Below are 16,570 nucleotides of genomic sequence, written 5' to 3'. Positions count from 1 at the left end.
GCCCACTGACAATCAAGAAGACAATTTGAATGAATTAAACATTAGTTGACTGGGGTTTTACATTACCTATCTGCTTTTATGGTTGGCAAGTGGGCTAACTGATAAGGCCTTTAAATGTAAGATGCAGTCTCGATCCAGGGCTCAAATAAAATTAACAATGTGTCTGGAGACTGAGGTCTGTGAATGATAGTGCTGCCTACCACTCATGGCATAGGTTTTCAGCATTGGAAACACCAGCCTGCGCACTCCCTTTTTGTGATGTCCACCCACCTCCCATCTTCCCCAGCAAAGCTCAGCCGATCACCAGAGTGTGTTTCACACTGGATGGCTGTTCATTGGCCATCCAGTGTAATATCACGTTAACAACACAATCTCAGGCGGGATCGAGTTTCACATCCGCTGCCACCCACCCCAATTTAGGGTGCATCCCAAACATAAAATTCAGGCCATTGAATTTCAGCTGTGAATTTGATTTAATGTTTTTTTCAGAAAGTATATTTATTAGGAATTATATTTTAGAAGAAGATGCAACAAAGTGACAAAATAATACCATAACCTGAAAGGAAATAAAAAACAGCTTAACATATATGAGTAGAGAATGGAACAGGAGAATGACATCTTGACTGGCTCAGTACAAACCTTCGACAAGACTTTTTTTTATTCGTTCATGGGACGTGGGCATTGCTGGCTGGGCCAGCATTTATTGCCCATCTCTAATTGCCCTTGAGGAGACAGTTAAGAGTAAACCATGTTGCTGTGGATCTGGAGTTGCATGTAGGCCAGGCCAGGTAAGGCTGGCAGATTTCCTTCCCTGACGGACATTAGTGAGCCAGATGTTTTTTTTTGCGACAATCGACAATAGTTTCATGGTCATCATTAGACTTTTAATTCCAGCTTTTTTATTGAATTCAAATTTCACCATCTGAAGTGCCAGGATTTGAACCTGGGTCCCCAGAACATTACTCTGGGTCTTTGGGTTACTAATCCAGTGACAATGTCACTGTGCCACTGCCTTCCCACTGCTCTAATGATCCACCAAGGACCGAGGGGGAAAGAAACGGAGAACGTCATAAAGACTAAAACGGTGCACATCCTCCCACACTGCACAGAACTGCAACCATCATAAGAAGTCAGGATAAAATTCCCACAGCAAAAATCGGGCAGTCCCAGCTGTGCCACAGGCAGCAGTGACCCATCACAGCCATCCCCTTCGGATATCTGACCCAACTGCAGCTATGCAGAAGCCAAGAGCGGATTTGTTATACCCAACTCTCCAAAAAAAAAAGAAAATACTCGAAAACCCCAATTCTAAGGGGGAATTACCCCACAATGCAACCTACCCCAATACAGGCCCTGAGTGGAATCATTCATATAATTGTGAAGAGAGGAGCGGCAGCAACAAATCCAAGATATTCTCAAAGCCAGGGTCTACCATAGATAAAGAAGAAGTGGGAAAATACCAGAGCTACCAAACTAACCCACCGAATAACTAGAGCTCAGGATCTTGTCCAGACCCTGACTCACCACGGAGAACATGAAGTGCCCATCAACAAAAAGGGAATGAGTCACTCAACCGCAATAAGGCAACTGACCCCCAAGGCGAACCAAGCCAAGACCTGGATAAAGATAATCATTCTGGTCCCATTCGAAGGCCCTCCCACCCCCCCTTCCCCCCCCCCCCCCCCACCCGCCTCAAGAACAGAGGAATCCTCAAGACACCCAGTGGGCACTCTGGGAGGGAGGGCCATCTCCCTCCTCCCCGGCACCATCAGGGACCCACCTCACCAACCAAGTCCACCCAGGAAAAAGCCAGCACCATTCCCATCGGAATGAATATGAGAAATGAAAACTCCAGGGAGGAATTTCCAGACCCTCACAAGGCGACCAGCGCTGCAGGAGCAGTACCCAGAACATACCCAAGCAGCCAGGACACCATTGCAATCCAACTTCACCATACCGCAGCACTAAACCCGTGTTCAAGTAGCTCAAGGAAGAAACAAACAAAAGGAGAGACCCAATGGAGGATTTGACCTCCAGGGCCCCCCAATAGAGAAAAAGAAGGAAGAACAATTCAGTTCTAAAGAAAAAGGATTATCTCTCACTGGGGGGGCTATCCTGGATCTGCATGAAGACAAACTAACCCAACCTTCCTCCCCTCCCCCAGCTCTGGCTCTGTTCACCCTCCCTCTAACTGAGACATGGGGTGATATCAACATTCGCCCCCCAAACACCAGGATTTCTTCTTTTTTAATGACTTTAAAAAAATAAAATAATTGGAGTAACCAGTTTTTTTTTCCAAATAAGAGGCACTTTAGCGTGGCCAACTCAACTACCCTGCATTTCTTTTTTGGGTTGTGGGGGTGAAACCCATGCAGACATGGGGAGAATGTGTAAATTCCACATGGACTGTGACCCGGGGCTGGGATTGAACCTGGATCCTCGGCATGAGGCAGCAGTGCTAACCACTGCACCCACTGTGTTGCCCCGAAACTCTCGGATTATAAGGCACAATTAGGAGTGAAATTGTGCACTAATCCCATTTTTCATATTTGATTTAAAAGGAACCTGGTACATCAAGATAACCAACGGTACAGGCCACCATACCCATATTTCTAACTTCCCTGTCGGAAAAAAGGCAGCAGCAAAAATCAACATGACCAACCGGGAGTAATGTCCAGGGTAACAGAAGAGCCTCGGGATCGTCCTCAGGACAAAGACATCTTGCCGGTTGGATGAAAAGGCAAAGGATAAGTAGGATCAATGTGTACTCCTCAGAATTTCTCACGGGTTTTGCTTTATGAAGCATGAGACACCATTACTTCCACCATGCCATTGCACCAATGCCCAGGCGGTCCACAGCGTTGGTCCCAACTGGGGGGGATGATGGGACCAGCTCGGCCACCCCCAACTCGTCACGACAAACATCGAGAGCAGGACAGTACAGAACCAGTCATTGGTGGGCCAGACCAACCCCTGGCCCTGAAGACAGGATATGTTGCACTCCATCGAATCTGATCACCCAGCCTCCAGATCAAGAATACCAAAACATAGCAGCCAATTTTCAACTCTCTCAGGAACTCGCCTTCCATCTCTCGCCAGGGACCAGGCCCAGGGATACACCCCACCCAATCTACCTCTCCCAAACCCAGCCATGTAGCAGGAACTCAACAACATGGAAGCAGGCCCTCATCAGGGAATGTGCTCTCTCGAGTACAAGAAGCTCCTCTTGCACCTCCATCGCTTCCATAGAAGGAACTCCTTGAAGTGAGCCCCGAAGACCTACATGGCACAACTGAGATTTACAGCCAAGACAACATCTTTATTGGCGGCCATTATCTGATGCACAAATCGCTGCCAAGGCGAGGGCCCATTCAGTAACAACTGCGCCACTGCAAGTTGGCCGCACTCCAGTTGCCACAAAGAAACAAAGATTTTAGCATTTTATTTCTGCTCTTCCTCGCAAAAACACCTACCGAGCACTTCCCGGGACATAACCCAAGAAAAGACAAATACGAAATGTGCACTGAGATGAAAAGATGAATTGAGGGTGAGTGGAGTCGGAGCTCACGAAAATGCAGGCGTTCCTGCGCTCACATCACATGACCCCACGGTTTTTAATGTTTTAAAAAAATATATTTTATTGAAGCATTTGTAATTTTCACAATTTAACATTTTGACATTTCTAAAACAACCACGTGGGTCGATGCACAAAATGCCCCCTAAAATAACAGCACACAATAAACCACGTCCCCCACTTCTCCCGCCCTACCCCAATTACCCGTATACTAAATTCCCTGTCCTTATTTAACATTACCACGCCTCCTATTTTCCTCCCCGCCCCCCTTTCTCCCTTTTCCCCCCTTACTGCTGACTTTCAGTTTTTGTTAAAGAAATCGATGAACGGCTGCCAACTCTGGGCGAATCCCTGTTTTGATCCTCTTGAAGCAAACTTGATTTTCTCCAGACTGAGAAACTCGACCATATCGCTGGCCCACACTCCTGATTTTGGGGGCTCCGAGTCCCTCCATCGCAGCAAGATCCGTCTCCGGGCCACCAGGGAGGAGAAGGCCAGAATATCGACCTCCCTCCCCCCCCTTTGCCCCCGGATCTTCCGACACCCCAAATATTGCTAATTCTGGACTCGGAGTTACCGTACCTTCCAAGACTTCTGACATCATAGAATTTACAGTGCTGATGGAGGCCATTCGGCCCATCGAGTCTGTACCGGCTCTTGGAAAGAGCCCCCTACCTCAACACCTCCACCCTATCCCCACAACCCAGTAACCCCACACAACACTAAGGGTAATTTTGGACACTAAGGGCAATTTATCATGGCCAATCCACCTAACCTGCACATCTTTGGACTGTGGGAGGAAACCGGAGCACCCGGAGGAAACCCACGCACACACGGGGAGGATGTGCAGACTCCGCACAGACAGTGACCCAAGCCGGAATCGAACCTGGGACCCTGGAGCTGTGAAGCAATTGTGCTATCCACAATGCTACCATGCCGCCACATAACATCTGCAAATCCCTGCCAGAATTCCCTCAGTTTCGGACATGCCCAAAACATATGAACATGGTTGCCGGGCTACCCCCTCACCGCCCACATCTGTCCTCTACCTCCTCGAAGAACCTACTCATCTGGGCTACTGTTATGTGGGCCCTGTGGACTACCTTGAACTGAATCAAGCTGAGTCTAGCACAGGACGAGGATGCATTTACCCTTTGATGACTCCAGAAGTGAGATTGGATGACAATTGAAGGTTTTATTGGACTAGATGTTTCCCCCAGCAGCGCAGGTACAGAATGCAGCAGCTAGGGAGACACAGACTCTTATACTCCGCCTTGCTGGGCGGAACCAGCAGGCAGGCTTCACCAATGATCTTCCTGTCTCAGGTACCTCCCACACCAATGATCTTACAGCCTCAACCGAGGTACCGTAATACCCCTTATACCGACTACCACATTCACCCCATGTTAAAAAAAGAGTCCGGGGGGGTGGTGGTACCCGCCAGTGGTACAGTGTTTTGCCTTATTATATGTCACAACTATTTACAGTATTCATTTTACATGTACATATCGAATGAAGCAATTAGTCAATCGGGGGCCCTGGTCATCCTCTGTGATCGTCGCAGTTTTGCAGGTGATGCAGGCGCCGGCTCGGGCATCCGTGACTTCGTGAGCGTGACTTCGACTTCTTCGGTAACTTCGTCAGCCCTGGGTGGGACCAGTAGAAGAACCGATCCACCTGGGAAGGGGGCAGCCGTGGGGTGCGCCGGTGGGAGCGAGGGTGGGGTTGGTGGGGGGGGGGGGATCCAGCGGGCGCCAAGTCCCGTATCCTGCCAGCCGTCGGTGTACGCCACTGAGGGTTAGTGTGAAGGAGGTGGACCAGAATTCTGTTTGCGGAGCAGAATGGGTCCAGGAGCTGCCAGCCAGGTTGGGAGCGAGGTCACGGAGGAGGACCTCCTAGGGAAGACCAGGAGATGTTCATGAGGTGTTTCGTTTGTCGTGGTACACAGCAGTGATAGGATGGAGTGGAGTGCATCGGGAAGGACCTCCTGCCAGCGGGAGACTGGGAGATTCCTGGACTGTAGGGCCAATAGGACAGTCTTCCAGACCGTTCCATTCTCCCTCTCTACCTGTCCGTTTCCCCGGGGGTTATAACTGGTCATCCTGCTCGAGGCGATGCCCTTGCTGAGCAGGAATTGACGCAGTTCGTCGCTCATGAAGGAGGACCCCCTATCGCTGTGTATGTAGGCGGGGAAACCGAACAGGGTAAAGATACTGTAGAGGGCTTTTATGACGGTGGCTGCGGTCATGTCGGGGCAGGGGATAGCGAATGGGAACCGGGAGTACTCGTCAATCACGTTCAGGAAATACGTGTTGCGGTCGGTGGAGGGGAGGGGGCCTTTGAAGTCCACACTGAGGCGTTCAAAGGGATGGGAAGCCTTTATTAGGTGCGGTTTCTCTGGCCTGTAGAAGTGCGTCTTGCACTCCACGCAGATTTGGCAGTTCCTGGTGGCGGTCCTGACCTCCTCGAGGGAGTAGGGCAGGTTGCAGGTCTTGATAAAATGGAAGAATCGAGTGACCCCCCGGTGGCAGAGGTCCTCATGGAGGGCCCGGAGTCGGTCCACTTGTGCGTTGGCACATGTGCCACGGGATAGGGCATCAGGAGGCTCGTTTAGTTCCCGAGACGATACAAGATCTCGTCGTTGTAGGTGGAGAGCTCGATCCTACACCGTAAGATCTTATCGTTCTTTATCTTGCCCCGCTGTGCATTATCGAACATGAATTGTGAATCTCTGGAATTCCTTGCCCAGTGAAGCAGTTGAGGCTCCTTCTTTAAACTTTTTTAAGAAAAAGTTAGAAGCCTTTCTAAAGAATAAAGGGATTTGGGGATATGTTGTACGGGCCGGAGAGTGGAGCTGAGTCCACAAAGATCAGCCATGATCTCATTAAATGGCGGAGCAGGCTCGAGGGGCCAGATGGCCTACTCCTGTTCCTAGTTCTTATGAAAGCTACCGACCGTTGGTCAGTGAGGAGCGTGAATCTCCTGCCGGCCAGGTAATGCCTCCAGTGCCACACAGCTTATACTATGGCCTGGGCCTCCTTTTCAACAGAGGAATGACGGATTTCTGAAGCATGGAGGGTGTGTGAGAAGAAAGCCACAAGCCTGCCCGCTTGGTTGAGGGTGGCCGCCAGAACTACGTTGGAGGCATCGCTCTCGACTTGGAAGGGAAGGGATTCATCGATTGCGTGCATTGTGGCCTTTGCGATGTCCGCCTTTCTGCGGCTGAAGGCCTGGCGGGCCTCTGCCGACAGGGGGAAAACCAAGGATTGGATTAGTGGGCGGGCCTTGTCCGCATAATTGGGGACCCACTGGGCGTAATATGAAAAAAATCCCAGACAGCGTTTCAGGGCCTTGGAGCAGTGGGGGAGGGGAAACTCCATGAGGGGGCGCATACGTTCAGGATCTGGGTCTATGACTCCATCATGCACGACGTAGCCGAGGATGGCTAGACGGTCGGTGCTGAACATGCATTTGTCCTTGTTGTAGGTTAAGTTAAGGGTTTTTGCGGTATGGAGGAATTTGTGGAGGTTGGTGTCGTGGTCCTGCTGGTCGTGGCCGCAGATGGTGACATTGTTGAGGTACGGAAACGTGGCCCGCAGACCATACCGGTCAACCATTCGGTCCATCTCCCGTTGGAAGACCGAGACTCCATTTGTGACACTGAAGGGAACCCTTAGGAAGTGATAGAGCCGTCCATTTGCTTTGAATGCAGTGTACTTGCAGTCGCCCGGGCGGATGGGGAGCTGGTTGTAGACGGATTTGAGGTCCACCATGGAAAAGACATTGTATTGTGCAATCTGATTGACCAAATCAGATATGCGGGGGAGAGGGTACGCGTCGAGCTGCGTATACCTGTTGATGGTCTGACTTTAATCGATGACCATCCTGTGCTGCTCCCCAGTCTTTACAACCACTACTTAAGCTCTCCAGGGGCTGTTGCTAGCCTCAATAAGACCTTCCTTCAGTAGCCGCTGGACTTCCGACCTAATGAAGGCCCGGTCCTGGCCACTGTACCGTCTGCTCCTGGTGACGACGGGTTTGCAATCCGGGGTGAGGTTCGCAAAAAGGGAAGGCGGGTCGACCTTGAGGGTCGCGAGGCTGCAGACAGTGAGTGGGGGGGTATAGGGCCGCCGAATTTAAAGATTAAGCTCTGGAGGTTGCATTGTAAGTCCAATCCCAGGAGCGTGGCAGCGCAGAGGTGAGGGAGGACGTAGAGTCGGAAATTTTTTAATTCTCTTCCCTGGACCGTGAGGTTCGCTATGCAGAACCCCTTGATCTCTACAGAGTGAGACCTGGAGGCCAGGGAGATTCTTTGGTTAACTGGGTGTATGGGAAGAGAACAGCGCTTTACCGTGTTGGGGTGTATGAAGCTCTCTGTGCTCCCGGAGTCGATCAGGCAGAATGTTTTGCGCCCGTTGATGAGCACGGTCGTCGTCACGGTCGAGAGCGTTCAGGGCCGAGATTGGTCCAAGGTCACCGAGGCAAGTCGTAAAAGTTGAAGATTTTCCTCGGGCGGTTTGTGGTCATCCGAATCGGGGTCCTGAGACTCCAGCCAAGATGGGGGCGCCCATGTGTTGCACATGGCTGGGGGTGGGTAAGATGGCGGCGCCCACGCATCGCACATGGTCCCTGGGGAACAAGATGACGGCGCCCGGGGCCCGCACATGGCTGGGGAAAAGGAAGATGGCGGCGCCCGCGGCCCGCACATGGCCCATGGAGAGAGTTGTGCTGGCGGCCCCGGTACACCCCCGGAGACAGCGGCGACCGCCCGGGCCTGGCATACCGCCACGAAATGGCCCTTTTTGCCACAACCTTTGCAGGTGGAGGAGCGGGCCGGGCAGCGCTCCGGGGGGTGCTTGCCTTGCCCGCTAAAATAACAGCGGGGTCCCCCGGGGCTGCCTGGTAGCCGCGCGGCACAAGCTTGTGGGGCGTTGGGGGATGCATCGGGGTCGGCCGCGGGTGGGTTCCAAGCTGCCCAAGGTGTTGCCGCGCGGTCGGGGACGTCCGCGCGGGCGTTTCGGGAGGCCACATCCAAGGAGCTAGCAAGGGCCCGTGCCTCCTTGAGGCCTAGTGTCTCTTTCTCCAGCAGCCGCTGACGGATTTGGGAGGACAGCATACCTGCAACTAATGCATCCTGGATTAAAAAGTCTTAGTGGTCGCTGGCTGAAACTTGCGGGCAGTCACAGTTCCTACCTAGTACCAGGAGCGCGCGGTAGTATTCATCCAGTGATTCCCCTGGGATTTGTCGCCTTGTCGTGGCAGATGTTGGGCGTAAACCTGGTTTACTGGGCGAATGTGGTGTCCTTTCAACAGGGCCATCGTGGCCTCGAAATCATCCGCATCCTCGATTAAGGTGTAGATCTCTGGGCTCACCCTCTAGTGGAGAACTTGCATCTTCTGGTCCTCCATGGGTGCAGTCATGGCCCGCTGCCATACCTTAAAGCCCCCATTCAGCCCCACCGGGACAAACTGGTGATTGTCACAGATCGGTGACCACACTGACGCCCCCTCCAGTCTCATATGCTGCCTCCATTGCCCCCACACCCTCAGGGCTGCCACCACCACCGGACTTGTAGAGTACAGAGCAGGCGAGAACGGCAGGGGAGCCGTCAGTAAAGCCTCCAGACTCGTACCTTTGCAGGATGCTGCCTCCATCCGCTCCCAGACCGACCCCTCCCCCACTACCCACTTCCTGGCCATCGCTATGTTGGCAGCCCAGTAATAGTTAGTAAAGCTCGGGAGAGCCAATCCCCCTTTCCCGCGGGCCCGTTCCAGGAGTGCCCTCTTTACTTTCAGGATTTTACCCGCCCATATAAACCTCGATATTGCCACATTAATACTTCTAAAAAAAGCCTTTGGGACAAAAATCGGGAGACATTGAAAAAAGAAAAGCAGTCTCGGAAGGACCATCATCTTCACCGTCTGAACCCTCCCCGCCAGCGTCAGTGGGAGCGAGTCCCATCTACAAAAATCCCTTCTCATTTGATCCACTGCTTTGCCCAAATTTAACTTGTGAAGCTGCCCCCAATCCCTGGCCACTTGAATCCCCAGATACCTAAAACTCTTTCCAACCACTTTAAAAGGTAGCCCCTTTAGCCTCCTTTCCTGCCCCCGTGCCTGAATCACGAACATCTCGCTTTTTCTCATGTTTAACTTATAGCCTGAAAATCGCCCAAATTCTCCTAATACCTCCATGATTTCGGTCATCCCCCCCACCCCCACCGGGTCCGTGATATAAAGCAGCAAATCGTCCGCATAGAGAGAGAGACCCTGTGCTCCACCCCCCCTCTCACTATTCCCCTCCAGGTATTCGCTGCTCTCGGAGCCATTGCTAAAGGTTCTATGGCCATAGCAAACAGTAATGGGGAGAGCGGGCATCCCTGCCTTGTCCCCCGACAAAGACTAAAGTATTCTGACCGAACTCGGTTAGTTCTTACATTTGCCACTGGGGCTGGTACAGTAGCCGGACCCACTCCACAAATCCAAACCCAAACCCGTCTAAAATATCCCATAGATACTTCCACTCCACTCGGTCGAAAGCCTTCTCCGCATCCATGGCAACTGCCACCTCAGCCTCGCGCCCCTCCGCTGGCATCATAATTACATTAAGAAGCCGTCTAATGTTGGATGTCAGGTGCCTGCCCTTTACAAATCCCGTCTGATCCTCCCCAGTTATCTCCGGGACACAATCCTCTGTTCGAGTGGCCAGGATCTTTACCAATAATTTGTCATCTACATTCAAGAGGGAGATTCGCCTGTACGATCCACAGCGCTCCGGATCCTTGTCCCGCTTCAGGATGAGAGAAATTGATGCCTGTGACAATGTTGGGGGGAGTACTCCTAGCTCCTTGGACTTGTTGAAAGCCTTAACCAGAAGCGGACCTAGTAACCCAGAGAACTTCTGATAAAAATTCCACTGGGACCCCATCAGGTCCCGGGGGCTTTACCCGATTGCATCGCCCCCAGTCCTTCTATCACCTCCCCAAGCCCAATCGGCCCCCCCAGGACCTCCACCAGCTCCTCATTTACCTTCGGGGACTCGAGCCTCCCCAGGGATTGATTCATGCCCTCCTCCCCATCCGGGGGTTCCGACTCGTACAGTTGGCTACAAAATTCCCGGAACACTTCATTCACCAACCCCAGGTCCGTCACCGTCTTCCCCCTCAAATCCTTTATTTTCCCTATTTCTCTCGCAGCCTCTTGTTTCCTCAGCTGATGTGCCAGCATCCTGCTAGCTTTCTCCCCATGTCCATATATTGTCCCTTTTACCCTCCTCAGCTGGCCCTCCGCCTTTCCTGTGGAAAGGAGCCCAAACTCCACTTTCACTCATCTTTTGGTTTGTCCTTTTTCGACTCTTATTTGGACACGATTCCATAAATTGAGGGTCACCTCCTTTTCCTCTCCCTTCGATCAACTTATGTTGAGAAATTTTCTGAAAAATCCGGGTTAAACACCATTAAAAAAAATCACTGAGGGCGAGAGCTGCTGAATGTGCGACCGTTTACTCCATGGCTGCCACCGGAAGTTTATCGGTTTAATGTTTTTTAATTGTATCGTTGTGGCTTTGTGTATTTTAAAAGTATTGAACTAATTAGGGATGAGAATTGCCAACATTTCAATTGGCTTGTGGCAGTAATGGAATGTCGAATAATGGCGCCACACCTCCATTTTGGTAAATACTTATTGTGCAATATAATTGCTCAGAGGAACCACTCAGCATTTGCTGATTTGAAATAATTCTTAAGGTAAAAGCAATGTGCTTGTTGGGTTACAACTTGCATGTAGCACCCAAGCTGGCTTCAATCCAGTTGATAGGAATAACAAACACCATTGCTAAATTCAAGCTCTTTGGTAAATACTTAGTTGGACATTTGGCAATACTGGCTTTGACAAAGCGTCATCTAGACTCAAAACGTTAGCTCCCTTCGCTCTCCACAGATTCTGTTAGACACACTGCTATTTTTGTGGCAATATTGTATCACTGTTTAAGGGCGCTTGATGTTACCCTTTGAAGGGGCTGCAAGCAGACCCCAGGTAAGACTCAGCTTTGAATGGGTGGTGGTAGTGTCGGTGAAAATATTCACAAATAGACCTTTGAGTGAGAAAAGAAGCAATTTATTAATTTTCAGAGCTCTGGGAGAAAAGGCCTTTGACCCCCACAGTTCGTGCAGCACCTTTTCTTGCCTGAGCTGAGGTCGCACTGGGTTAATATGCAGAAGGAAAGCGGAATTAGTTTACATTTGCATTTACATATACCCAATCGATTCTGTTTGCGCACAATTCATAACATGCATCTTCAATGCCATAAATGTCTACAAGTTAGCTCCTATAGCCTCTAATGGCAGTTTGCCTTACCCGATCAATTCATTACATAGATAACAGTTACATAAAGTCATGTGGTCAATAGTCCAGCCACGTTGAACATGTCCTTCCTCATTCCTTGCTAGTTCCTCAATTTGGGGCCCTTTTGTCAGTTACAAGTAGCTAAGAATACAGACATTGGGCAAAGGTTGCCAATGGCTCATTGTCTCTCTGGATGCATCTGGTTGTGGATCACTTGTTTTGCAGAAAGCTTTACTACTTCAGCAGCAGACACTGATAATAACATAGGGTCAAGAACATTGACAGAGTCCATTTTATATCAGGCGGCATCCATTTTGTATCTTCTGTAGTCTGTTCGGAATTCTACCTCTTCAGTCCCCCCTATTGGTCTTTGGACATCCCGATGTCCCAAGCTGACCACATCTCCAGTTGGGCAATTCACATCCATCTCGATATTTCCCCGTCCGGGACGTCATGGTTGTTGATACGGGGGACAGGCACGTCGGAGGGGTCTCTTTGTGGTAGTAATTCATCGTAGATGTCCTTGTTCTGCACGGGTGCGGCTGGTAGGACCTGTCTCATTATCTTAGCACAACATAGCTTTACTATGTTTATAAGACAGCAAAAAAGCAAACGCATAACAGCAACTATTATCAGTGAATACATGATCCATGTTCCCCATCCTCCTCCAAAAGGCCAATGGAACCAGCCATCCCCGCCCCCTGGGGCCTTGTTTAAAGTCATTGAGTTGTTTTTTTATTGCGTCAATAGCTTCCGTGATATTGTAAGACTGATCTGTAAACATGGGTCATACATTTATCCCCCACGACGGTACATACTCCCCCTTGCTGGGCTAGTTGATAGTCTACTGCATAACGGGTTTGCTTGGTGTACAATCTCAACTCCGACAACTCCCGGTTAATGGCCTCTAATCCCTTTCGAGTATTATCGCCCAGGATGGTCAGGCCGCAAATAAGATAATTCCTAATTTTCACACTGATCACCCCCGCAGATCCTCCCAACGACAGGGAACTAAGGAGCCCGTAGCCGAGTGATGAGCCTAAAGTAACAGGTCTCTCCAATCAGTGCAGAATCCTGAGCCAATTGCCCGAATCACTATTCGCCTACGGATATGACCCGCTTGAGGGCATGGGACGGTAAGTGGCCCTATTGCTCCCACCGCGAAAAAGACCACTTGTCCGCCAGACATGCTGCCCTTACTATCATAGAATTTCAGAGAATTTACAGTGCAGAAGGAGGCCATTCAGCCCATCGAGTCTGCACCGGCTCTTGGAAAGAGCACCCTACCCAATATCAACACCTCCATCCTATCCCCATAACCCAGTAACCCCACCCAACACTAAGGACAATTTTGGACACTAAGGGTAATTTATCATGGCCAATCCACCTAACCTGCACATCTTTGGACTGTGGGAGGAAACCGGAGCACCCGGAGGAAACCCACGCACACACGGGGAGGATGTGCAGACTCCGCACAGACAGTGACCCAAGCTGGAATCGAACCTGGGACCCTGGAGCTGTGAAGCAATTGTGCTAGCCACAAGGCTACCGTGCTGCCCCTAGCTGGTGAATGTCTCTTAAGTGCAGTTGGTGACCCACCCAGACGGCATTGAGTTCCGTCCAAAAATTTACATTCTGGCTTCGGGGCTGAAGTTTTCCCAGGACGGTCATAATCTGTTGTCTTTCTCCCAGGGTGAATGGTTTGTAACTGGTGGTCGGGTTTGCCAAGTTATTCCCATGGCTCACTGGTGCCACATCAACCGTCTCCTCAGTCTCCTCACTAAGAGGGGCAATTGGTTCTACACTATCATATGGGGGCAGGGAGGTCGTGTCTGGACACAGCCCCATTCTTCCCCCCTCATGCAATTTATACTCTAATTCCTTTATGATTTTTGTTTGACATTTCACTCTCGTCTCTAGTTCTGTCTTCTTCTGTTTTACCACATTTACTTGTTCTATTAGTCCCGCCAATTGATGAACCAAAAGTACCCCTGTTTTCTTGATCTTGTCTTTAGTTTGTTTTGTCAACCAATCTCTCTGGAGTTGCAAAGTATGTGATACATCTTGTTGCTAACTTTTGGTTGGTTCAATTGGCTCTGTTTTAGAGTCGCCAGATATCTTTATGATACTGCCACGAGGTTCAAGTTCAAGTAATGAACAATAACTCAATGCACCAATTAGTAAGATTCAAATCAAAGCACATTTATTATACACAGTAAATCGCTACTCATGCATAAACCATACTTTCTAAGCTGCTTCTATCACTAACAGGTCAATACTTAGCTTCGGACTGGCCAGGTCAGGGGAACAAATGGCCTTTCGTTCGGGTTCTGAGTCTGCTGGATTCAAAGCTGGTATGGACTGGTAGCTAGGAGCGCCTATCTCGTAGCGAGCGTTGACTTGAAACTTACGTTCTTGGAGGCCGCCGGACAGGTCACTGTCAAGGGTTGCTTCGCGTTGCTGAGTGACCCTGTCAAGAAGAACGATTTGAACATGGGGGCTTTACTTTATAGTCCCCAGCGCTTCCCGCCTTTCGGGGCAGACCCCGTACCTGTTTCAAGTGATTGGACTTCGTTCCAATCGCTTGGTTCGATTTCTCCAATACTGGAGCGGTTCCCTGATCGTTGGGCGGTCTTTAAGTGTCCGTTAACCTCTTTTGTGTTGGCTCCTGCTGGCGCCGAGAAGTCTAGCTTGGCTTTGTTTACCTTAAATGTTTCGATTGTACCCGGGGATCGCTCATTACTATGCAGATGGCTGCTTGTATCGATGCTGTCTGGGTTTCTGCAGAGTCTAATACACAGTAACTTGCGCCTGCTAGTTTTTGCCTGTGTTGGCCTTTGCTGTTCTCCATTTTAAGTCAGGAAGTGGCCAACTCAGGTGGCTACACTCCCTCCTGGTGATCCTAACGCGAAGCGTGAAGGATCACATAACTGCGTTGTCTTCATTCCCTGACCCGGCGAGCACTCTCCTATGGCCTCTACACTGACCATAACTATGCAAGAAAATTTTAACTGACAATTCTAAGTGACGCTATGTCAAAACAGGGACATGCATTACAAAATAAGAAAAATGGTATTTCTAACTGTCCTTAATAAACTACACTTACTCAAACATTCAATCATACTAACTTCTTAAACAATACACACAAAATCATGGCAGCATTATTCACATTTTTCCTGGCTTGGCTGTCAAGCTCACGATTGTACAATCGCTCATGAAACACATTTCTTTATTCACAAAAAAAACCCGCAAACGAATGTTCTTTATTATAGATCGCGGGGGTCGGGGGTCTGGTCATAACCAAAAATAGGGGCTCTTATCCTATATACCGGGGTGCGAGCTCGGTAGGCTCTCCTTCTCCATTTTCTCAGACGAATAGTCTGCACGATGCTGCAGAGTATCGCCAATACTAGTAGGGATTCTATTAAGTAGGACAGGGAGTACCGGGTTATAAACCTGTCACACCAAGATGGTGTGATGTCGCTTGTGACTGGGCTCTGGGTACTATGGGGAAGTGAATCATTAACAGCTGGGGGGGGGGGGTTGGGGTCAGGGGGTTCGCGTTCGCGCGCAACCAAATGTTCATTAGGGTGATGAGCAACACGGAGGATGTCCTCGTGCTTCGTCTTCTTTCTCTTCTCTTCTCTTCTGTTCCTGGAGCTTCTGGAGTTCTGTGGAATCAAGCATAGTGTCTGTCACTACCTTGTTTTAATATCTCGTTTTAATACCTTGTTTTAATATCTCGTATGATAGCCTGTCTGTCCTTTAGTGCCAATTACTCCCTTTATAATTGGTCACTATGTGTGACTCCCTCATTTTCTTGTCCAAAAACCGAATTTCAGGACAAGACACACTTACAAATACTGAAACAGTGCGAGCCGTCTCGCAGGCTGTGCGATTTACCATCCAAATGTTTCAGGATGTAAATTGCAAAGGGTTGGCAACCTAAGGGTCGCCTGAAACAAAACAAAAAACTTTTTGAACGAAAATTGCCGAAATGAGGTGCGTATGGGCCGCGACGGGTAAGATTTGGATGGAATCCCCGGGTAGGACGGCGACCAATGCCATGTGTGCTCTACCCGAGCGTAGCTGACCAGAGGGGGGTTCCCAGGCAGGGCGGGTCCCAATGCCGTTTCTCCACTGCCTGAGCAACCGACAAGAACGGGCAAGAAATGTAGTCATCGTGGGGGGTTGCCGTATTGGTTCATCCTTCGAACCAGATGGGCAGTTACAAACGGGGGTCTGGCAAACTCTCAGAGGTTTCTGCTGATGAGCGTGCTGACAAGTTCTCAGAGGTTTCGGCCAAAAAATAAGGCGTGGGGCCGTGGAAAAAAATTCACAAACAAAACTTAACAATAACACTAACAAACAACATTAAACATGCTGCAGGTTCCATCAGAAAGGACACCATTTTCTCCCAAGCGGTTCCTTTTTAAAACATCATCTGGACACCTCAGTTATCAGTTGCGAACAGGGTCGCAAAGGGGTTATCGCTTTGGGAGTCAGACTCAAAGTCATCATCTTCTCCCGGATGCCAAACTCTCGAGTGTATCAGGGCGGATAGGGCTGCATGGTGTGATTTGGGATCCCTCTCGTCATTCCGGACGAGTCTGTATGAGTTATCTCGGTGCCAAAAGGTGGTGTCTAGTTCTG

The 16,570-nt window shown here is 50.0% G+C and overlaps 1 protein-coding gene across 2 annotated transcripts in view; it reads left to right on the top strand.

The window, feature by feature from the left end:
* lhpp (phospholysine phosphohistidine inorganic pyrophosphate phosphatase) overlaps nt 1–16,570 on the top strand; it is a 228,782-nt gene that overhangs the window by 32,665 nt on the left and 179,547 nt on the right. The window contains exon 2 of one of the 2 annotated variants that reach the window (XM_072479264.1): nt 12,909–13,053. The exons of the other annotated variant lie outside the window; for it this stretch is intronic. Within the exon in view, the coding sequence (XP_072335365.1) occupies nt 13,046–13,053 (8 nt within the window). The 5' untranslated portion in view covers nt 12,909–13,045. The remainder of the gene's footprint in view (nt 1–12,908; nt 13,054–16,570) is intronic. 2 annotated transcript variants of the gene reach the window in all.

Source organism: Scyliorhinus torazame, chromosome 16 (assembly GCF_047496885.1).
Source record: "Scyliorhinus torazame isolate Kashiwa2021f chromosome 16, sScyTor2.1, whole genome shotgun sequence".
Taxonomy (NCBI): Eukaryota; Metazoa; Chordata; class Chondrichthyes; order Carcharhiniformes; family Scyliorhinidae; genus Scyliorhinus; species Scyliorhinus torazame.
This window is presented reverse-complemented; position numbering and strand designations above follow the sequence as displayed.